At 61.2% G+C, this 17,415-nt stretch overlaps 1 protein-coding gene across 4 annotated transcripts; it reads right to left on the reverse strand.

The window, feature by feature from the left end:
- Positions 1–36: 36 nt before the first annotated feature.
- BCL2L1 (BCL2 like 1) lies at positions 37–17,319 on the reverse strand. Of its 4 annotated transcripts, none has more exons than XM_030503132.1 (3): positions 16,789–17,319; positions 15,200–15,865; positions 37–1,468 (listed from the first exon to the last, which is right to left on the reverse strand). In XM_030503132.1, the coding sequence occupies exons 2-3, from the start codon at positions 15,752–15,754 to the stop codon at positions 1,331–1,333; spliced, it is 693 nt and encodes a 230-aa protein (XP_030358992.1). In that variant the 5' UTR covers positions 15,755–15,865; positions 16,789–17,319; the 3' UTR covers positions 37–1,330. The 4 variants fall into 4 exon arrangements, with proteins under 4 accessions (XP_030358992.1, XP_030358991.1, XP_030358990.1 ...); XM_030503131.1 differs by lacking the exon at positions 16,789–17,319 and adding an exon at positions 16,509–16,652; XM_030503130.1 differs by lacking the exon at positions 16,789–17,319 and adding an exon at positions 16,097–16,228.
- Between the last annotated feature and the right edge of the window lie 96 nt (positions 17,320–17,415).

The following is a 17,415-nucleotide window of genomic DNA, read 5'->3' on the forward strand; positions in this document are numbered from 1 at the left end:
CCCCGGGTTCACAAAGACCACAGCACCAGCAGCAGCTCCAATGACAAGAGTTTATTTGTGGACTCACCTCCACCTGCAAACCGAAGCGTTCAACGGGCTGATGCTACTCCCTGCGCGCTCCGTGCGGGAGCTGCTCCCGGCGCAAGCGGACCCTGCCCTGGGAGCACGAGTCTGTGCTCGGGGGCCAGGCAGGACCCCCCCCCGCCTCCACCCCCCTTGGCCTCTGCAGGGAGCACGGCCCCACACATAAATACGGACAGACAAGATAACAAAAATAGCATTAAAGAGTATTCACAAATGAATTAAAACCTACGGGGTCTGTACAGCAGAGCGTGGGGCAGCGGCGCTGCCCGAGCTGGGCTCCGGGGGCCGGGGGGTGTTCTTGAAGCTAAGTTCAGCTCAGAAGCTGCTGCACGCACCCATCACAGCCATGCCGGGGACAGGGTCTGTCTGTGCTATGGGGAGCAGGGACCCACGGGACAGGCCGGTGGCTCCAACGAGGCTCTTGGCTGGTGCCAACCCTCACTGCCCCCGGGATGGGCCGTGGTGGGGCTGCTCCCAGGGCTCTGCTTCCCCTTCTGCACCCTGGGTCCCTCAAGCCAGGGCAGGGGCTGGTTCAAGCACTCTGCCCCTCGCCTGCCTCCCTCCTTCGCCAGCCTGGAGCAGGCCCCACAGCAACCTACATTCAGAGGGAGGAGGAGGAGGAAGAGGATCCCTTCAAGGGGCACAGCCTGACACTCCATCCTCACCTGAGACCAGCTCCCAGCAGCTGATGTCTGGGGAGAAAGGGGCTGATGTGAGGTCAGAGCTCGTTGCCTCCAGCCTCTGCCTCTTCCTCCTCACTCCCCACCACCACAGGGATGAGCTCTGCCTGGAGAAAGCAGGGATGGGGCTGGGATGCTGCAGGGAAGCTCCATCCCTTTGGGCAGCCTGCCTCTTCCCAGGGCCTCAGCATGCCTGAGACGGGAGCAGGGAGCCTCGACCCTCGCTCTGGCTGGGGAACCTTATATTAGTGACACATCTACACACACGCACGCACTCACACATGCAAAAATAAGTCTGTTTATTCTCTTCCAAGTGATCTGGAGGACCCTGCGGGGCTGGGACACCTTCTGGCCAGTGCTGCCCCGGCTGCCCGGGTCCCCCCAGCGCGGGAGCTGGTGGCTGAAGTGCTGCCTTGGCCTCAGCGCCTTTAAAACACAAGGTAAGGGATGAGGAGACGGGCTACGACGGGAGGAGCTGCGGCACAGGGGGGGCTCCGTGGGGCTGCCGGTGCTCGGGAGGAGTGTAGTGGCTGTGGCGGTGCCGGGGGGGCCGCGGCGGGGCTGGCTCACTTGCGGCTCAGCAGGGATCCCAGCAGGAGCACCCCGGCCACCGTCGCCCCGGTCAGGAGCCATTTGTTGAAGGTCTCTTGGCCCTTCCTCACCTCGGCAGCAGCATCGTTCCCATAGAGGTCCACAAAGCGCTCCTGTGGGAAGAGAGAAGCGGTGAGCAGAGGGGCGGGAGCGGAGCAGAGACCATCTCTGCTGCTTTCCTCCTCCGTGCCATGGGGCAGGAATGCTGCCAGGCTCCTGCTGGCAGGAAAGCGGTGGTGGGGACCAGGCGGGTGACAGATGCCGTGTGCTTCCCTGCTCTGAGTCATGCACAGAAGCACAGGATCAGTCATGAGAGAAGGGGATGCCAGGAAGGATTTGCAAGGAGAGCAGCATGCGGTCAGGGCAGGAGATGATGCATCACGTGCTGCGGGCTCTCTAATATTAGCATCCAAGTGTGATAGAAATCATTGCAGCGGGAGAAAACTGGGCTTTATCCCATGGCGGAGGCCTGGGGAGCAGCAGCAGGGCTGGTGCCCATGGATGGGGCAGGAGCCCACATGATTCATCCCTTTTGCATCCAAAGTGGGGCATCCCATCCCCACCAGCACCGCCACGTCCCGGCCATCGCAGGTTACTCTGCACCATGAGCTGGATTCCAGGAATCCCTGTGGCAAAGGCAGACACTGGGTTGCCAAACTCCTTTGGGGAAAGCCAGCCAAGCAGGAGGCCTGGCCAGGAATGCAGTCACTCCAGCCTGGCTCGTCCGAGCCGGCCGGCTCCAGCCCCTCACCTCCAGCCCAGCCGGGCAGGTTTCACCAGAGGCTCTGCACAGAACGGAGCCACAGCCCCTGCCCCTGCGGGTGACAGCGCTGGGACACGTGCCATGGAGATGGCCATGGGGGAGATGGAGGGCAGCGGAGAGCATCAGAGAGCACGTCCGCCCCTGCGCCCATGCAGCACCCCATGGCACGGTGCCACCCCTCTGCTCACCCAGGGACCATGGAGCACCACGTCAGCGGCTGCTCGGGTGCCCAAGGAAGGAGGGGTCCATGCGCAGGGACCTGTACTCCCAGCAGCAACCAGGGTTATCAGGGCCGAGCAGGAGCCGCGGGGCCGCAGGAGCTGGAGCGGAGCTCTGGGATCCGGGCTCAGGCTGGCGTCAGCAGGAGCTCGGCACTGTCGCACCTCGAGCCCGTGTTCCCAGCAAGGTCCCTGTTCACTGATAAGTGAGAGCAGTTCCAGTAACCTGGCGCTCTGGGAAAGCAGAGATAAGCCCGGCTGACGCTGTGCTTGTGTCACAGCTCACCAGGGCCTCCGCAAGGCAGGGGCAGCATCCCTGCCTGCCCTGGCATCCCTGCCTGCCCTGCCATCCCTGCCTGCTCTGCCATCCCTGCCTGCTCTGCCATCCCTGCCTGCCCTGCCATCCCTGCCTGCTCTGCCATCCCTGCCTGCCCTGCCATCCCTGCCTGCTCTGCCATCCCTGCCTGCTCTGCCATCCCTGCCATCCCTGCCTGCTCTGCCTGCAAGCTGCCTCCCACAGCCCATGATGAGCTGCAATCGCTGCCACAGGACCTGCAGGGATTCAGCGCCTGGATCACAACTGGGATCAAGTACCTCTTCAGGCAGGTGCCTCTCCATCACTCATGGAAACACGGTGCCAGCGCTCTGGCTCCTCCAGAACAGCCCTGGCGTGGTCACAGTGCGTGGTTACCTCCTCACCTTGCCACAAACACAATCACTCTGAGTCCTCTTCAGAGGTGTGACAACCATCCCTGTGGCTCCCATCACCTACATGGAGCGGCAGAAGGAGCTCCCTTCCCACCATCCTGCCAGCACCCCCGAGGTGCTGCACAGCATCCCGGAGCGGGCAGGACAGCGGCTCGCACCCAGGGGCTGTCCAGGGAGGAAGGTGGAGGAGGCTGCGCCCTCCTTTTTCCCCAGGAAAAGCCACTTTTCCCAGGGATTCATCAAGGCCGGCCCCACCGAGAGCCCCACCGAGAGCCCCACATCTGCACAGGCTGACCCACGGGAATGTCCCCCCTGCCCCCGGGCAGGCTGCAGAGGTGGAAGGAAGGGACACCCGGCCCCTGGGCAGGCCCCGGGAGAGGGCCCCCGAGCCGGGGCAGGAGCTGGCAGCCGCTGCTGCCTTCCATGGTATGTGCCACGAGCGCGGGGAAAGGCGCTTCCAAGAAGCGAGTTTTGGGGCCTTACTTCTCAGAAAAGGAAGTGTTTGCTGAGCGAGAGATAAATGCAGACGGTGAAGCGGGAGCTATCGGGTGCTACAGGCGGAGGAGAGCAGGGCCGGAGCCCCGCGCGGGCAGGGACGGGAGGCAGATCCCTCTCCTTCCCCCACGAAGGGAGCAGCAGATGCTGGGGCTGCAGGGAGCCGGGAGGAGGGAGCAGCGCCCTTCCTCAGGGAACCGGCCTCAGGAGCCCCGGCACAACTGCGATCCCAGATGTGACCCTTGGGAATGGCGAGCCCAGAGCAGGGGCAGTGGGAAAGGAGGCAGCAGCGTCCTCCCTTCCCGTCCTGGGAGCGGGTTGAAGGTTAGGGAAAGGCAGCTTGCTCAGTTCCCACACGGCCCCGGGCTCTGCACCTGAAGCTCAGGACTCCCAGCACCGATCCTGCCCTCCCGGTGCTGGGATCGGTGCTGGATCGGTGCTGGGATCTCAGGCTTGCCCAGACATGTCCGGATATTTCTGGCCTCCCCCAGTCACCTTTATCTGAGAGGAAATATTTGGAATTCCTGAGTCGATCACAAGGACTGTGGTAGCAACAGCACGGCAGTGTCCCAACCGCCCGCTCCGGGCGCCCGTGGGCCCCTTCCACCCCGGAGAGGAGAGGACAGGACAGGCTGTTCCACCACCGAACACCCGTCACATCCCTTTCCCCACCGTCCAAGAGGAGGATGCTCGGGGACAGGCAATGAGGAAGCAGCGAGATGCCTACGCAAAAGGCTTCCCCAGGCTTTGCTTCTCATCCCCAGCACTGCGGAAGGACACAGCGTTTGCTTGCTGGAGCCTGCACCAGCACCCACCGGGGACGGGGGTCCCTGCGGATGCATGTGCTGCTTGCAGGGGACAGAGGACCTGGAGACCACACTCCAGCAGTGCCCACGACCCCGCAGAGCTGGGCAGGAGGTTCTGCAGCGCCAGGGTCTCTCCAGACACCCGCAGTGCCCCAAAATGCAACCCGCCACCGGGGGGGACGCAGCAGCTATGGAAGCACTGCCCGGTGACAACAGTGCGGTACTGCGGAGAGCGCTGACCCAACGTGCTCTAACGAGCACGAGGTCCGGCTGAGCCCGTGCTCACATCCCGACCTGGAAAGGGGAAGGGAAACCCAAAGTTTCGGCCTCTTGCGGGTGCCCCCCCCCCCGAGGTTCAGCTGGTTTCATTCACCAGCACTGCCCAAGCAGCTTCCCCAGCTGAGTGGGGGGAGAACAGTTGCTGGATCCCATTCAGAGCGAGCAGAGCAGGTTCCTCCTTCAAGGTAAGCACCAACACTTGGGGAAAGAGGATTCAGTGACACCAAACCATGAAGGAAGCAGATGTTGCAATGAAGCCCCGGCTGGTCTCTTGTGAGGCAGGGGTAGAGCCGAAAGGGGAGATTCAGGCTCTGCTGGGACTATTCATAGAATCCCAGCCTGGTTTGGGTTGGAGAGACCTTAAAGCTCCTCCAGCTCCAACCCCTGCCACGGGCAGGGACACCTTCCACTAGAGCAGGTTGCTCCAAGCCCCTGTGTCCAACCTGGCCTTGAACACTGCCAGGGATGGGGCAGCCACAGCTTCTCTGGGCACCCTGTGCCAGCGCCTCAGCACCCTCACAGGGAAGAGCTTCTGCCTCAGAGCTCATCTCAATCTCTCCTCTGGCAGGTTAAAGCCATTCCCCTTGGTCTGTCCCTACAGGCCCTTGTAAAACCCTCCACAGTGGCACTCAGCTTCAGCACGGAGACTGACCCCAGGAGCTACAGAGCTTCCCCACGCCCCGAAACACAGTCCTGGAGACAGACACCCACAGGAACCAGCCCAGCACACACAAGAGCCTTTCCCACCCAAGGAGCCCAACGTGTTTTATCAAAGATCAGCTGGTTCTGCAGAGCCTGCTGCGGGATACGTCAGCGTTGTTCCCACCCGGATCAGCAGAGGTGCGGGAAGTTAAGTGCTTTCCCTCATTGCATGCAAGGCAGCAGCGTGAGCCACAGCATCTGCCTCTGAACCCGGCACCCTCGCCATGAGGCAATGTTTCACTTGAAAACAAGGCTGTTGCTGTTACACCTTTGCTGTGACTACAGCTGCGTTACTGCTGAGGGGTCTAACGCCGCCCTCCAGCCAGGAGCGGAGTCATCCGGATGACCAGACATTTGTTAATGAGATGCTGGGAACAGTTTTGTGCTGAGCGTGGAAAAAGCAAGGCAGCAGCTCAGCACAGGCCACACAAAGCCCCGCATCGAGCAACCTGCTCCCCGAGCCCCTCGGGCTGCCAGCTCTCCGCATGGGACCGACATATGTGAACCTGGAGCTACAACAGGGGGGAAAAGGCAGCTGAGATCTTTCAGGAAAGAAAGAAAACAAAAGTATTCCCAAAGGCCGCCATTAGGATCCTGTAAACACAGCTCAGTGAGTCCCTATGTGCTGTGGAAGTGGAAGGGACATCCTAGAGATCCTCCCTCCGCCCTGACGCTGCATCCACGCATGTCCCCGTCACGCCCAGCCCTGTCTGAAGCCCAGGCCTGAAGGGATGGCAGCGGGGACAGGAGTGTGCCTGCACCATCACGCAGCACTGCCTGCAGTACCGGGAGCAAGCCTAAGGAAACCTGCCACCCAAGAGGCCTCGGAGCTTCCCCAGATCCCCACCTTGGTCCCCATCAGAGCCCTGGGCAGGCTCAGAACGCGGAGGGGAAGAGGCTTTGGGGACAAGGGGACATGAAGGGGCTCTGGGGACAGCACAGTGCAGGTGCAAAGGCTCCAGAGACCCAGCTCTAACTGTTATGCAAATGGTGACCTCCAGGGAAGCAGCTGCTGATCTCCTGACATGACAATGGCAGGGAATGCCACCCGCCTGCTGCACCTCCTGCATCTCCTGCCCTGGGAACAGCGTTGGGGCGCTGCGGATGCTGGGATGCTGCCCCAGCCCAAGCTCCGGGGCTCTGCATTGAGAGGAACCGGCGATGCTGAGGGATGCAGCCACAAACTCTGAAGGGTTAACAGAATAAGCACATCCCTGCCTTGCTCTCCTCCTGGCTGGCCAAGCCCCTCGCCATCAGGGATGGAGCCTGTCCTGGGGGCCTCAGCCCAACAAACCTGCGGGGTTTCTGCCTGGCGAGGGCCAGAGCCAGCTCTTTTCCAAGCAGAACCAACCCCTCACTCGCACATTCCAGCCCTAATCCTCTCCGCGGCAGCCTCCTGTCAAACTGGTTCCATCACCAGCTCCAGGGAACCTGCACTAACCCCGCAGCATTCAGCACGAGTTCAGCATTTCCCAAGCACATGAAAGGGGTGATGGTGACAGCTCTAACCCCCGTCCCTGCCCCGGGAGACGCTGCGCGCAGCACGACACGGAGAGCCGGGAATTGCGCTCTCCCTTCCAGAAACCTGCTGAAACATTCATGTGTGTTCCAGCCGGAGCTGGTGCCAGTGACTAATCCACTTGCATCCATCTTTCATCAGTGTTTTCTCCCAGAATTAACGGGGCTGAGCGCTCCCAAAGGTGCGGGAGCGCCGGGATTGGGCACGCTCGGCAGCGGCGCGGCTGCGGGACAAAGGCGCAGCGGAGAACGCATTGGCTGAGCCGGATCCACTCAAGAGATTAGCACCTGCTGGGAACGGGATTGTTTTCCAAAGGGCATTAAGTGGAATAGTCCCAGGAAAGACGGTCTCTCTGATGCTTCTCCCCACCGCACAGATGGTGTCTGAGCCCCGCAGCAGAGCCTTTGTGCGAGGGGCGCGCTCGGGGGGCAGGGGAGGACTGTGGCTTTCATTTCATGGTTATCTGCTCGCTGCACCGGGCACAGGCACCTCGGCAGGGTCCCTGCACCCGGGAACAGAGCTCAATTTTCACCCTGTCATCGCTGCTCCCACACGTCACAGCTCCTGTGCAATGTGCCCTTGTGTAACCATGGGGAAACCTGCGCCGAGGGGACGTGCTGTGCTCGTGTGTGGCCTCCGCGGAGCCACCTTCCCTCCCACCCGCGGGCTCAGTCGTGATGCAAACAGCTCTTCCTGCTCCTCAACGGCACCACGAGCCTCACCCGAACCCACCCTGTGGGGAACAGCACCATCACCAGAGCATGAGGGAGCGAGATGGGGTGCAGGGACAGGCCCCAGGGGAGACGGGACCCACTGGGCTCTCCCACCTTGAGCCACTCATCCTCATGCATCCCGGAGCAGCCTCCCCGCTTCCCACTTCAGCCCCAGCACCTCACGAGGCTGCTGTAATTCTTCCATGCCACTTGAATGAAAAAGGGGAAAGGGTGGAGGTGCAGGAAGAGGAGGAAGATGTCCTCATTCTGTTTTCACTTCCTGTTAGTCCACATGAAATCTCAAATGATTCAAGCCACGAAGTCCCTTTTAGCAAACTCCTTGCTGGCTGGAGGGCAGGAAGCAGAGGAGGCAGCTGATGCAGCAAACGCTGGAGAGGGAGATGCAGCACGAGAAGGAGACTTTGTGCTCTGCCCTGGGCTCCTCCATACGTGTTCTCGCATGCAATAATCACTGGCTGGTGCACTGGAAGCTTCTAAATGAGGTCAGTTGCTCTAATAAAAGATATTAGCTCTCCAGCAAGTTTAATACACTGGTGAGCAATGTCATTACAGGATGGAAGCACTCGGAACACTATGACGGCTGATTTGCAGGTAGCAACAGCTCATTTTCTCCATATGTAAGTCATGTGTCACCCAGATACTACCCAGGGCCACACAAACACCCTCAAACCCGGAGCCAGCTCACCACGAGTCACCCACACAGAGCAATGTCACTCACTGCCACAGCCCTGCACAACACTCGTGCTGCCCCCAGCCTTCCTCAGCCCCAGCAATGGCCCAAACCAGACTGATGTGCAGATGGGACCGGTATTGTGTGGAGAGCCAACGAAGTGATGCACACAGCTGTGCTGCTCCACCTGAGCGTGGCATCAGCTGCATTCAACCCAAACCAGCCCCGTGCCAGCCCAGGCCTCTTCTCTGAGCTTCCTAAAGGGCCCTTTGCCCTCCAGCAGAAGGAAAACCCTTCCATGCTCCTTCAGGAAGCAGCAGCTCCAGCAGCTCCCTCCCCTTAAGCACAGTCCTACCCCAGAAGGTCCCTGCACGGCTCTGCCCATCGCCCCTCGCACACCTCTGGGCATGAGCAGCTCCAAGCCCTGTCTGCTGCCAGGTTGTCACGTTTTGGAGTGTTTGGTTTCAGTCCTGAGCACCTGTATGGCAGCGGGACAGGAGAACCTGCCTGCTCTTTGTTCTTGCCTCGCTTTGCCCCTGAGCTCAGGACCGGGGAGCTCCGGGTCCATCCCGGATCAGGAGCAGAACGGCTGAGCCCGGCGCCGCTCCCACGGGAGGCTCCTCGTCTCCAGGGCTCATGTCCCCCAGCAGGATGCTGATGTCAGAAGCCAGCTACTAATTGGATGTACTTAAATCAGAACTACGTCTGCAGACACAGCTCAAACGCAAGCTTGAGCAGGAAGGAGGATAATGCAATAAATTCAAGCAGCTCTCCTCAAGGGAATTGCACAGACCCTGAACTTCCCCTTCGCAGATACAGCCTATTACCCTGCCTTGGGCTCACTGTGTGAATGCAAGTATTCGTTGAGAGAATAACCATCCCAAAGCCTCCTGAAACGCCGTGCTCACCCTGCTCCCAGTAGCAGAGGGAAGGCAGCCCAGCCACAGCCCAGTGTTCAAACAGTCCCGGTGGCCTCTCTGGTTAAAGCTCTGCATCCCGCTGCTCCTTCCCTCGCTATCCCGGAGGCAGGCAGCAGCAATGAGTGCAGTGGGTTTCCCATTAAAGAGATCCTGAGAGAGAGCACTGGGCTGGTACACGTGAGCACGTGTCCGAGGGAAGACATGGGCGGCTGCAGAGATGCTTCCTGCCCGCAGGAGCTGCGGCGGGCGTTCCTGCCCGCAGGCATGGCCCTCCTTCCCCGCGCCGCTCAGCCCTCGGATCCTTCTTTCTTGTAACTAAATTAAAGATGAGGATAAAATAAGCAAAATACCCAAATATAAAGAACTAAAGCGTTTCCAGAGCACAACTAGGTCACAGCTCCCCAGTGCGCGGAGCCGTGGCTCGGCCCCTCCAGCCTCCCGGGTTCAAAACTGACATCTCTCTTAGAAGGCAGCTTCCCAAACCCACACCTGCTCCCCGGTGAACCCATCTGCAGCCATCTGCCAACGGCTCTGCACCCTCACCCCGCCGGGCCCGGCTGCTGCTGTGGCCAAGAGTCACCCTCCTCCCCAGCCACAGCCTGCCGCGACCGGCAAAGCCCCGTGTCCCTCCGGGGTACGCTATGGGGAAGCATAAAGCACATCCCTTAATTTAATCCCTTGGCATCCCGAGGATGATTGGGAGCGGGACTGTGGAGAGATCTTGTGCCAAACAGCCCTCTGCACATCCTTCAGGTGAGGAGAAGGGAGAAGGAACAGTTTCCCTGTCCAAGGCCAGGGCAGTGAACCAAGGAGTGCCCTGGCACCAAGGGAGTCGCTTCCCTTTCATGCCTCCATTATCCGTGTTAATCGTTAGTTGCTCAGAACAATAGTGTTTAAGGGTAACCTCTGGGAGGGTGGAGGAGGCGAGTGTGGCTGCTTCCTGCCCCCCCAAGGCAGAGCATACCTTCACCCTGAATCAGCCAGCGGTGGGTCAACAGCCCCTCTGCTACCGGGGCCACCGGTGGCGAGGGAGCAGCTCCCCCAGCCCCTTCCTGCTCCATCGCTAATCCCTCACCTCGCAGTTCAGCAGGTCTGCAACACTTCCACAACTGATATCCATCCCTCCCCTTCCCCCAGCTCCTCCTGGGAATACTCTGGCCGCCAGCAGCCGGGCACACAACAAAGGAGAGGAGCTCCAGCACAGGCCTCGGAGCACCGTGGCACCCTTCAGCCTGCACCCGGGGTGGGTCTCGCTGCTCCTGGGGTAAAACCACATCACAGATCACGCAGGAGCTCTATCAGGTGCAGCGCCCCAAAAACCTACAGAAAGCTGCAGCTTCCACAGGGGAAAAGAGCACGTTGCTCCCTCTGCTTGTGCTGTGGTGGGACACCCGACTGCTCCTGAGTGGGGACGTGCAGGGGGACACAGCTCCTGCTTCGGAGGGGAGCAGGGTGATGGGGAAGACTGACATTACCGGGAGCAGCTGTGAACACAGAGCAGCACCAAACAGTCTGTTAATTATTTCACAGGTCTTTTTTTACATGACACTCCATCCTCTGGATTAAAGAACCTCGGAGTGCTTTACAAATCCCGGTTCCAGTGGCTCCCCTGGGAGGGAAGGAAACGCTATCCCTTCTGCTGGAAGAGCACGGGGTTAAGTGGGCTGCTCTGAGCCTCGGATGGGCAGGAGCTCTGGAGCTTTGCCTTGCAGGCGCCTGCTCTAATCACAGATCTAAGGAACGTAATCAAACTGCACTGCACACCCAGAGGCAGCGAGGACAAACAGGCAGGGCCCCAAAGAAGGAGAACCGAGCGAGCAGGGCGAAGAGCACAGCTCTGAAACTCGCCTCTGCGTGGGTCTCTCTCCAGCAGCAGGAATGCTGCTGCGGGCCGGGCAGGAAGCTGCCGTGGAAGTCATTCCAATGGCATTTCCTGGAGAGCGCTGCAGAAAAGCCTCCCAGGTCGCAGGCAGGGCGAGGAGCTGGCAGGGATCTGCAGGCTCAGGCCAGGTCTCCAGCGAGGACAGAGCTACCTGGGCCGGCCGTGCCAGGGGACAGCCTGAGCCAAGGCCCTGCCAGTTCCCGCGGCCGGGGGGGACACCCAGTACTGCAATGGGACACGCAGGGGCACGGCTGGCAGGAGGACAGTGGCTCTTGCATCCCAAGCAGGTGATGACAATGGAGCATCGTCCCAGCTGCAGGGATCCAGGCTGTAAAGTAATCATAGGGACAAAGTGGAAAGTGACAGCCCAGCTGAGCTTCACAGAGCCCTGGTTGGGGTTCATCTCTAAGACAGCGAAGCGTGGCCTTGGCTGTCCACAGTCACCTCCTCCAGCCAGCTCTGCAAGTGAAACCAATGGGTGCAATCTCACCTGGGTGCCAGGGCAGCCCCAAACCCCAGTGTGCTACCACGCAAAAGGGCAGAGCTTTGGCCAACACCGCTCAGCCCAGGGGAGCTGCGTTCACCACAGGGTGCAATACGCAGCGGTGCCTCTTCCACGCGTCCATGAACACGAGCATGGTGCTCTTCTCTGAGTCTTGGGGCACCACAGCAGCACAATTCAAACCTGTGCTTATCCCACACTGCCCAAAAAGCTGGGACTGAGACGGTGTGAGGATCCGGTGGCACCTGGAATCACCCAGGTACGGCGGTGGCTGCAGGGAAGGCTTGTGTGGGGTACCTGGGCAGAGAAGAGAGCCAAGAACCAAAGTCTGGCTCTCAACCTGAAACCATTGAGGAGGCTGGAGCAGGAGCCTAGGATGCAATCCCAGCTGCGCTGTCATATGACACAGGCTGAGTCATTTCCTATCATTCAAGAAGAAAATGCAAAAGATACGAAATGAGATGGTTATATTGCAATCTTCTAAGGGTTTTCCTCAAGCAGAACCAGGAGCTCCCAGTCCAGCACAGAGCGACACGACATGTACATCCCAGCACACGGAGCTGGCTGCGAGCCCGGGGTGCACAGAAGCTTCAGCCTGGCCCGCTTTGCCAGGATTCAGATGCCACAGACTGGTGACAATGGTGCTGTTTGCTCTCCATCCTGGCCTGACACAGCCCCTCCACACTGGTCCCCATCACACGCATGGAAACAGGAAACCTCTTGCCTCCATGTCCGCATATCTACCTCCAAGCCTCACAGAACACCCTCTTTAAAACCCACTCTGATTTAGCCTCGAAGGAAAAGCTGTCATCCACTGGAGGGGCACAGCCAGGCAGCAGCTACTGCTCACTTCCCTCTCTCACACACATTAAGCACGGTCAGTACCTCTCTGCCTGCCGGGCTCCCTCCTCCTGCGCTCCCACTCACCACATTTCTCCCCCTCACGACTTCCCATCCCCACTGGGATCAATGTTTGAACTTCACAGCCAGTGGGAGCTGGTCCTGGCCAAAGCAGCTGCCCTAGAAAAGCCTCCTCTTTGGTGCTGATGGCTCGTTGAGGCAGCAGCTCTCTTCTGGCTGTTATTAAATGCCCCCCTCGGGTTGTTCTCGTTTGTTTGTTTTCTCAGTGCCAGATTGCAGAGAGGAGGCAACCCAAGAGCCAGCAAACGTGACAAAACACACCCACGTTCACACCACAGCGAGATTTACCATTTCCCCCTCGCCTCAAAGGAGGGTTTTCAAGAGAACTGCTACAGCCCCAGCACACAACAGCCTCGACAGGCCCCTCCAAAGGCAACCTGCACCCCGCTGCCATCCTACGCTCGCCTTTGTTCCTCTGGTGGGGAATGAAACAGCTTCCTACGCAGCCAGGCTGTGCACCACTTGGGATGCAGCCGTGCTCCTTCCCTCTCTCAGTGGGGCTTTCCAGGAAGAGCAATGCTGCAGCGCTGCAGAACACAAACCAAGGGCCTGCCACAACTTGCATCCTCTCCCAGGACCTGCCTCCTGCACCTCTTGGGAGAGCTTTGTTTGCATGGGACAGGCTCTAACAGCTCAATGCACCGAACAGGCTCCCTGTGCAAACAGGGTGGCAGGAGGGGACCCTCCATCACAGCGGGTGCAGGGTGGCACTTGCCTTGCAGGGAGAGCTGGCAGCAGGCCACTGGTTTTGTGCCTGCAGCTGGAGGCGAGGGAGAGTGAAGCATCCCCATGTGTGAGGCACTCGGGAGCTCTTCTATCCCTTATATGAGACATATACCCCTTATACCCACTGCTGCTGCACTGTTCCTTCATGTGGAGTGGCACAGCTGCCCCAGGAAGGGACAGGCTGAAACCTCAGCACGGAGGAAAGCTACTGGGACATCAAACAAGCTGCCCACTGCTGGGTTTTTATGGTGGTGGGGTGGATTCTCCCCACTGCAGCCTTTACCACCCTGCCTGGGTCCCCTTGAGCCAGCAGCACAGCCCTGGCAGCAGCAGAGGCTGAGCAGTGCAGTTAGAAGCCCCGTTCAAGGTTAGAAGAAGGGAGCAAGGTTGTTCCCTTGGGTGGGAAACATGGGGAATGGCGATCTTCAAAGCAAGAGCTGGTGGGAGGGTCAGATAAAGAGGAGTCCTGACCCTTCCACAATCTGTTGAGCAAATATTTGCTCCAAACGATTAATTTAGAGACAGACACAAAAAAAAAATGGACGAGTCTGGCTGGGGGTGGGGAGGAGGGAGGAGGGGCTCCATTCCCTGCACGCAGGAGCAGGGATTTTCCACCAGTGATTTAATCTAAATCCCCCCCGAGAGTTCATTTACAAAAAATCAGATTGCATTATCGCCGGGTCTCCAGGATACAGCCCAATCCGTCACCACCAGCAACAGCCACACTCGGAAACCTCCATCTCATCACTCAATTCCAAGACTAATCTGTGCCTTTAAAAGCCAAAACCAGAAGGGAGGGGGAAGGAACTCAGCATTTGGCCAGGGAGATGTGAAGGATGAGAGAGCTAATGGGCCAGATAGAGCCTGATGAAATGAGCAGCAGATCCCATTATTAATCGAAACTCCTCTGCCTGGGCAGCCCCACCCAGGCAGTGCCCCAGGGCGGCCACATTCCTGGAATTCCTGCACCGTGGGTGAACAGCTCCCTTCTCCCTGGGTGCTCGCTCTCCCGGGTGCTCCCTTTCCCCCTTCTTCTCCAAGGTCCCCAGCACCTAAGAGCTCTTTGGGGCTCCTGTGCTCTATCAGGAGGGTGCAGAGCTCCAAGATTCCTGCCCCTCCTCGAGGTGCAGGGGCCTGCTGATGGATGAGCAGGGCTGAAAGGCCTCAGCTCACCAGCGAGGCAATTCCCCTCCTTCAGATGCTAACGCCTGACAGCATGAACTCTTCCCAACGGGCACCAGTAAAGGTTACACCAGCAGGGAATCACTGAGATGCAGAAGCAGAAAGAAAACTGCAGACATCTGTAGGTCACAGACCTCCCGTTCCCAGCAGCACGGCACAGCCGGACCCGGCATCCCAGGAATGCTTCCTGGAGAAATGCTTATTCATGTTAATACCTCACCACCGGGAGGGAGCCGAGGGGTTTGCTGCTGGGGCAGCTGGGAGCATCGCTCCCTGCCAAGCGGGAAGCAGCTGCGGGTTCAGCAGCTCCGCAGGGTGGTTGTCCCCACCTCAGGCCCCAGCAGCCACCAGCCCCCCAGGAGCTGCTGGGGGGTCCCTTCAGCATGAGCACGGCAGAAGGCAAAGTCTTGTCTCCAGGATGAAGAAGTCGCTGTTACCTCAGCAAATCACAGGGTGCCTGGAGAGCACCACTCCCTGCTGTTAAATGACACCAGGAACATGCCCCAGAGCTCCTGCTTGAAGAACAAGCTTGGGTGACATTAGGTTCCCAGAGGCTCTTGGGGAACAGGTCTTTACGTAACAGACAGGGAAAAGGAGAAAAAACAGGGATGGAGAAGGACACATCTGAGCATAAACTATGGCACTGCAGCGGACTGACCCTCTTGGGGGGGAGTGATAAGAGCGCAGAGGGAAAGGCCACGGGCCCCTTGATGTCCCTCCAAGGTCTAGGACATGAGCTAGCACAAACATTGCTGGTCTGACCAGCAGCACTGCCAGCCCGGAGCGAGGGAGGACACAGGCCGAGAGGAGATCTTACCCATCCGCCATTCTCCTGGATCCAGGGATCTAGGTGGTCGGTCAAGTAGGTGGTCATCCAAGATACAATGCGTCCCACCAATACCCGCATCTCCTTGTCAACGCTCTCCACGCACAAGGCTCCTCCGAAGGAGAAGAAAGCCACGATGCGCCCCCAGTTCACTCCATCGCGGAAGAGTTCGTTCACTACCTGCTCAAAGCTCTGGTACGCGGTGCCGGGGGTGATGTGGAGCTGGGACGTGAGGTCGCTGAACGCCCGCCGGTACCTCAGCTCAAACTCATCCCCCGCCTCTCTCAGCGCCTGCCTCACGTCGGCTGCTTGAACCATGTCGTGGACCTGGAGGCTGCTCCGGTGCACGGCGGCTCCGTTCACTACGTGGCTGGCGGGAGGGTGCCAGGAGGGGCTCCCGTTGAGGACGCCGTCCATCTCCACCTCCTCGGCTGCAAAGTCAGTCCTGTTCTCATCCTCCTCCTCCAGCTGGCTCCAGCTGTGGCCCTTCTGCGAGAGCTTGTAGGACACAAAGTCAATCACTAACGCCCGGTTGCTGCTGGACATTTTCACACCTGGGACGCCCTCAATGAGTCCATGGTCCGGAGCACGCACAGATCAGCACTCAGCACCTCCCGACCCCGCTCGTCTCCTGCACCACCGATGGGAGCATCTGACCTTTGCACGCACAGCAGAGGAGAGAGGCAAAGGAACAGTTAATGCTACAGCTCCGAGACGCACCCGCGCTGCTAATGCGGGCAGCTTATCGTTAAACCGAGCTCCTCCCGCGGCGTTATGCCGTGACTCAGGGCCACCGGATCGAAGCCGCCACCAAGAACCGGCTGCGATCTCACCCCCCCCTTCCCCTTCCGGGAAACCAACCTGGAGCCCCCGGCCGCAGCGTCTCACCGGGTGCGGGCAGGCGGCTGCGGGCCGGGCCGGGCCGGGGGAGGCGGCGCTGGCGCTGCGGTGGCTGCGGGCCGGCCCGGCCGCGCTCCGCCAGTCCCGGAGCGCCGCGGAGGCGGAGGCAGCCCCGCCCCCGCCCCGCCCGTTAAAGGGCCTGGCTCCCCCCGCCCCCCGCCGGCGGCGTTGCCCAACGGCGGCCGGCGGAAGCGGGCAGGCGGCGTTGCCACGGGTTACGGCAGCCCCGAGAGGGGCCCGGTGTGACGCGGTGTCACCCGCGCACCCCCCTGCACCGGGCACAGACCTTCCCCCCCCCCCCCCCCCGCCCGAAGCCCCTCGCTCGGCTGCAAACCGGCGAGTCCGCGCCGCCGGGGCCGGGCTCAGGGGCACGCTCCGCGCGGGGCCGCCGCGTTCTTACGGGAGCGGTTCGGATCGGCCGCTACGGCCCGGGTCGTGCTGCCGCCGGGACCGGGCCGGGAGGGCCGCAGCGGGCGGCCAGCAGGGGGCAGCCTCCCCCCTCCCGGTGCCCTCCCGCCCCTCGCGGCCGCCGTACCGGGGCGGGGCGGCGAGCATGGGGCCTGCCCCCCACCGCCAACCAATCACCGGCCGAGAGAGCCCCGCGGGGCGGGGCCTGGAAGAGAGCTCTCCCATTGGCCAAGCCGCGCGTCGCTCAGGGCCCGCCTCGCTCCGCCCCTCACCTCGCGGCCGGCGGAGGCTCCGGGCCGATCCCGCCCCTTCCCTGCGGGCCTGGCTGCCAGCGCCGCCGTGCGCTGCCGGGAGCGCCGCCGGGCCTCGGCCCGCTCAGCAGTCCCTGGGCTGATCCCGCATCGCCCGCCGAGCGCCCGCCGCGCCGCTGGGCCGCGCCGGGGGGGTGCGCCGGGGTGGGAGGGGGCAGGAGGCGGTGGGGCGCATGCGCCGAGCGGCTGGTGCCAGTGCGCAGGCACGGAGCTGCGGGGCCGAGAGCGGCGCGTTGTCGCCCCCTGTCGGCCCCGGCAGCCCGCGGCGGCTCCGGTGCCCGCCGGTGCCGCACCGCGCGGGTGCGGTAGAGCCCGGTGCCGCGGCCGCCTGTCTCCTCACAGCAGCCTGGGTTTCCCTTTGTGATCGCTGTTGTGTCCCCACAGTGTCCCTGCGGCCCTCCGGTGCTGCTGTGCGGGCGGGGTACCGGGGCGTGCGGCCGGTTGCCCCGGCAACCACGAACGGTGCGGCCGTGCCCCGGGGCCCCGCTCCGCCCGGCGCTGCTGGGGGACCCGCCTGCCGGCAGCTGATAGGCTGCACCCAACACCGCTCAACGCGCCGCCTCGCCTGATTGGCCAGGCGCGCCCCGC

This window comes from Strigops habroptila, chromosome 13 (genome assembly GCF_004027225.2).
Source record: "Strigops habroptila isolate Jane chromosome 13, bStrHab1.2.pri, whole genome shotgun sequence".
Taxonomy (NCBI): Eukaryota; Metazoa; Chordata; class Aves; order Psittaciformes; family Psittacidae; genus Strigops; species Strigops habroptila.

Coding starts and splice junctions, on each gene's coding strand:
- BCL2L1 (XM_030503132.1), bottom strand. CDS start 15,754: ATGTCCAGCAGCAACCGGGCGTTAGTGATTGACTTTGTGTCCTACAAG. Junction 1,469..15,199: donor TCCAGGAGAATGGCGGATGG/GTAAGATCTCCT, acceptor CTCTTCCCACAG/GAGCGCTTTGTGGACCTCTA.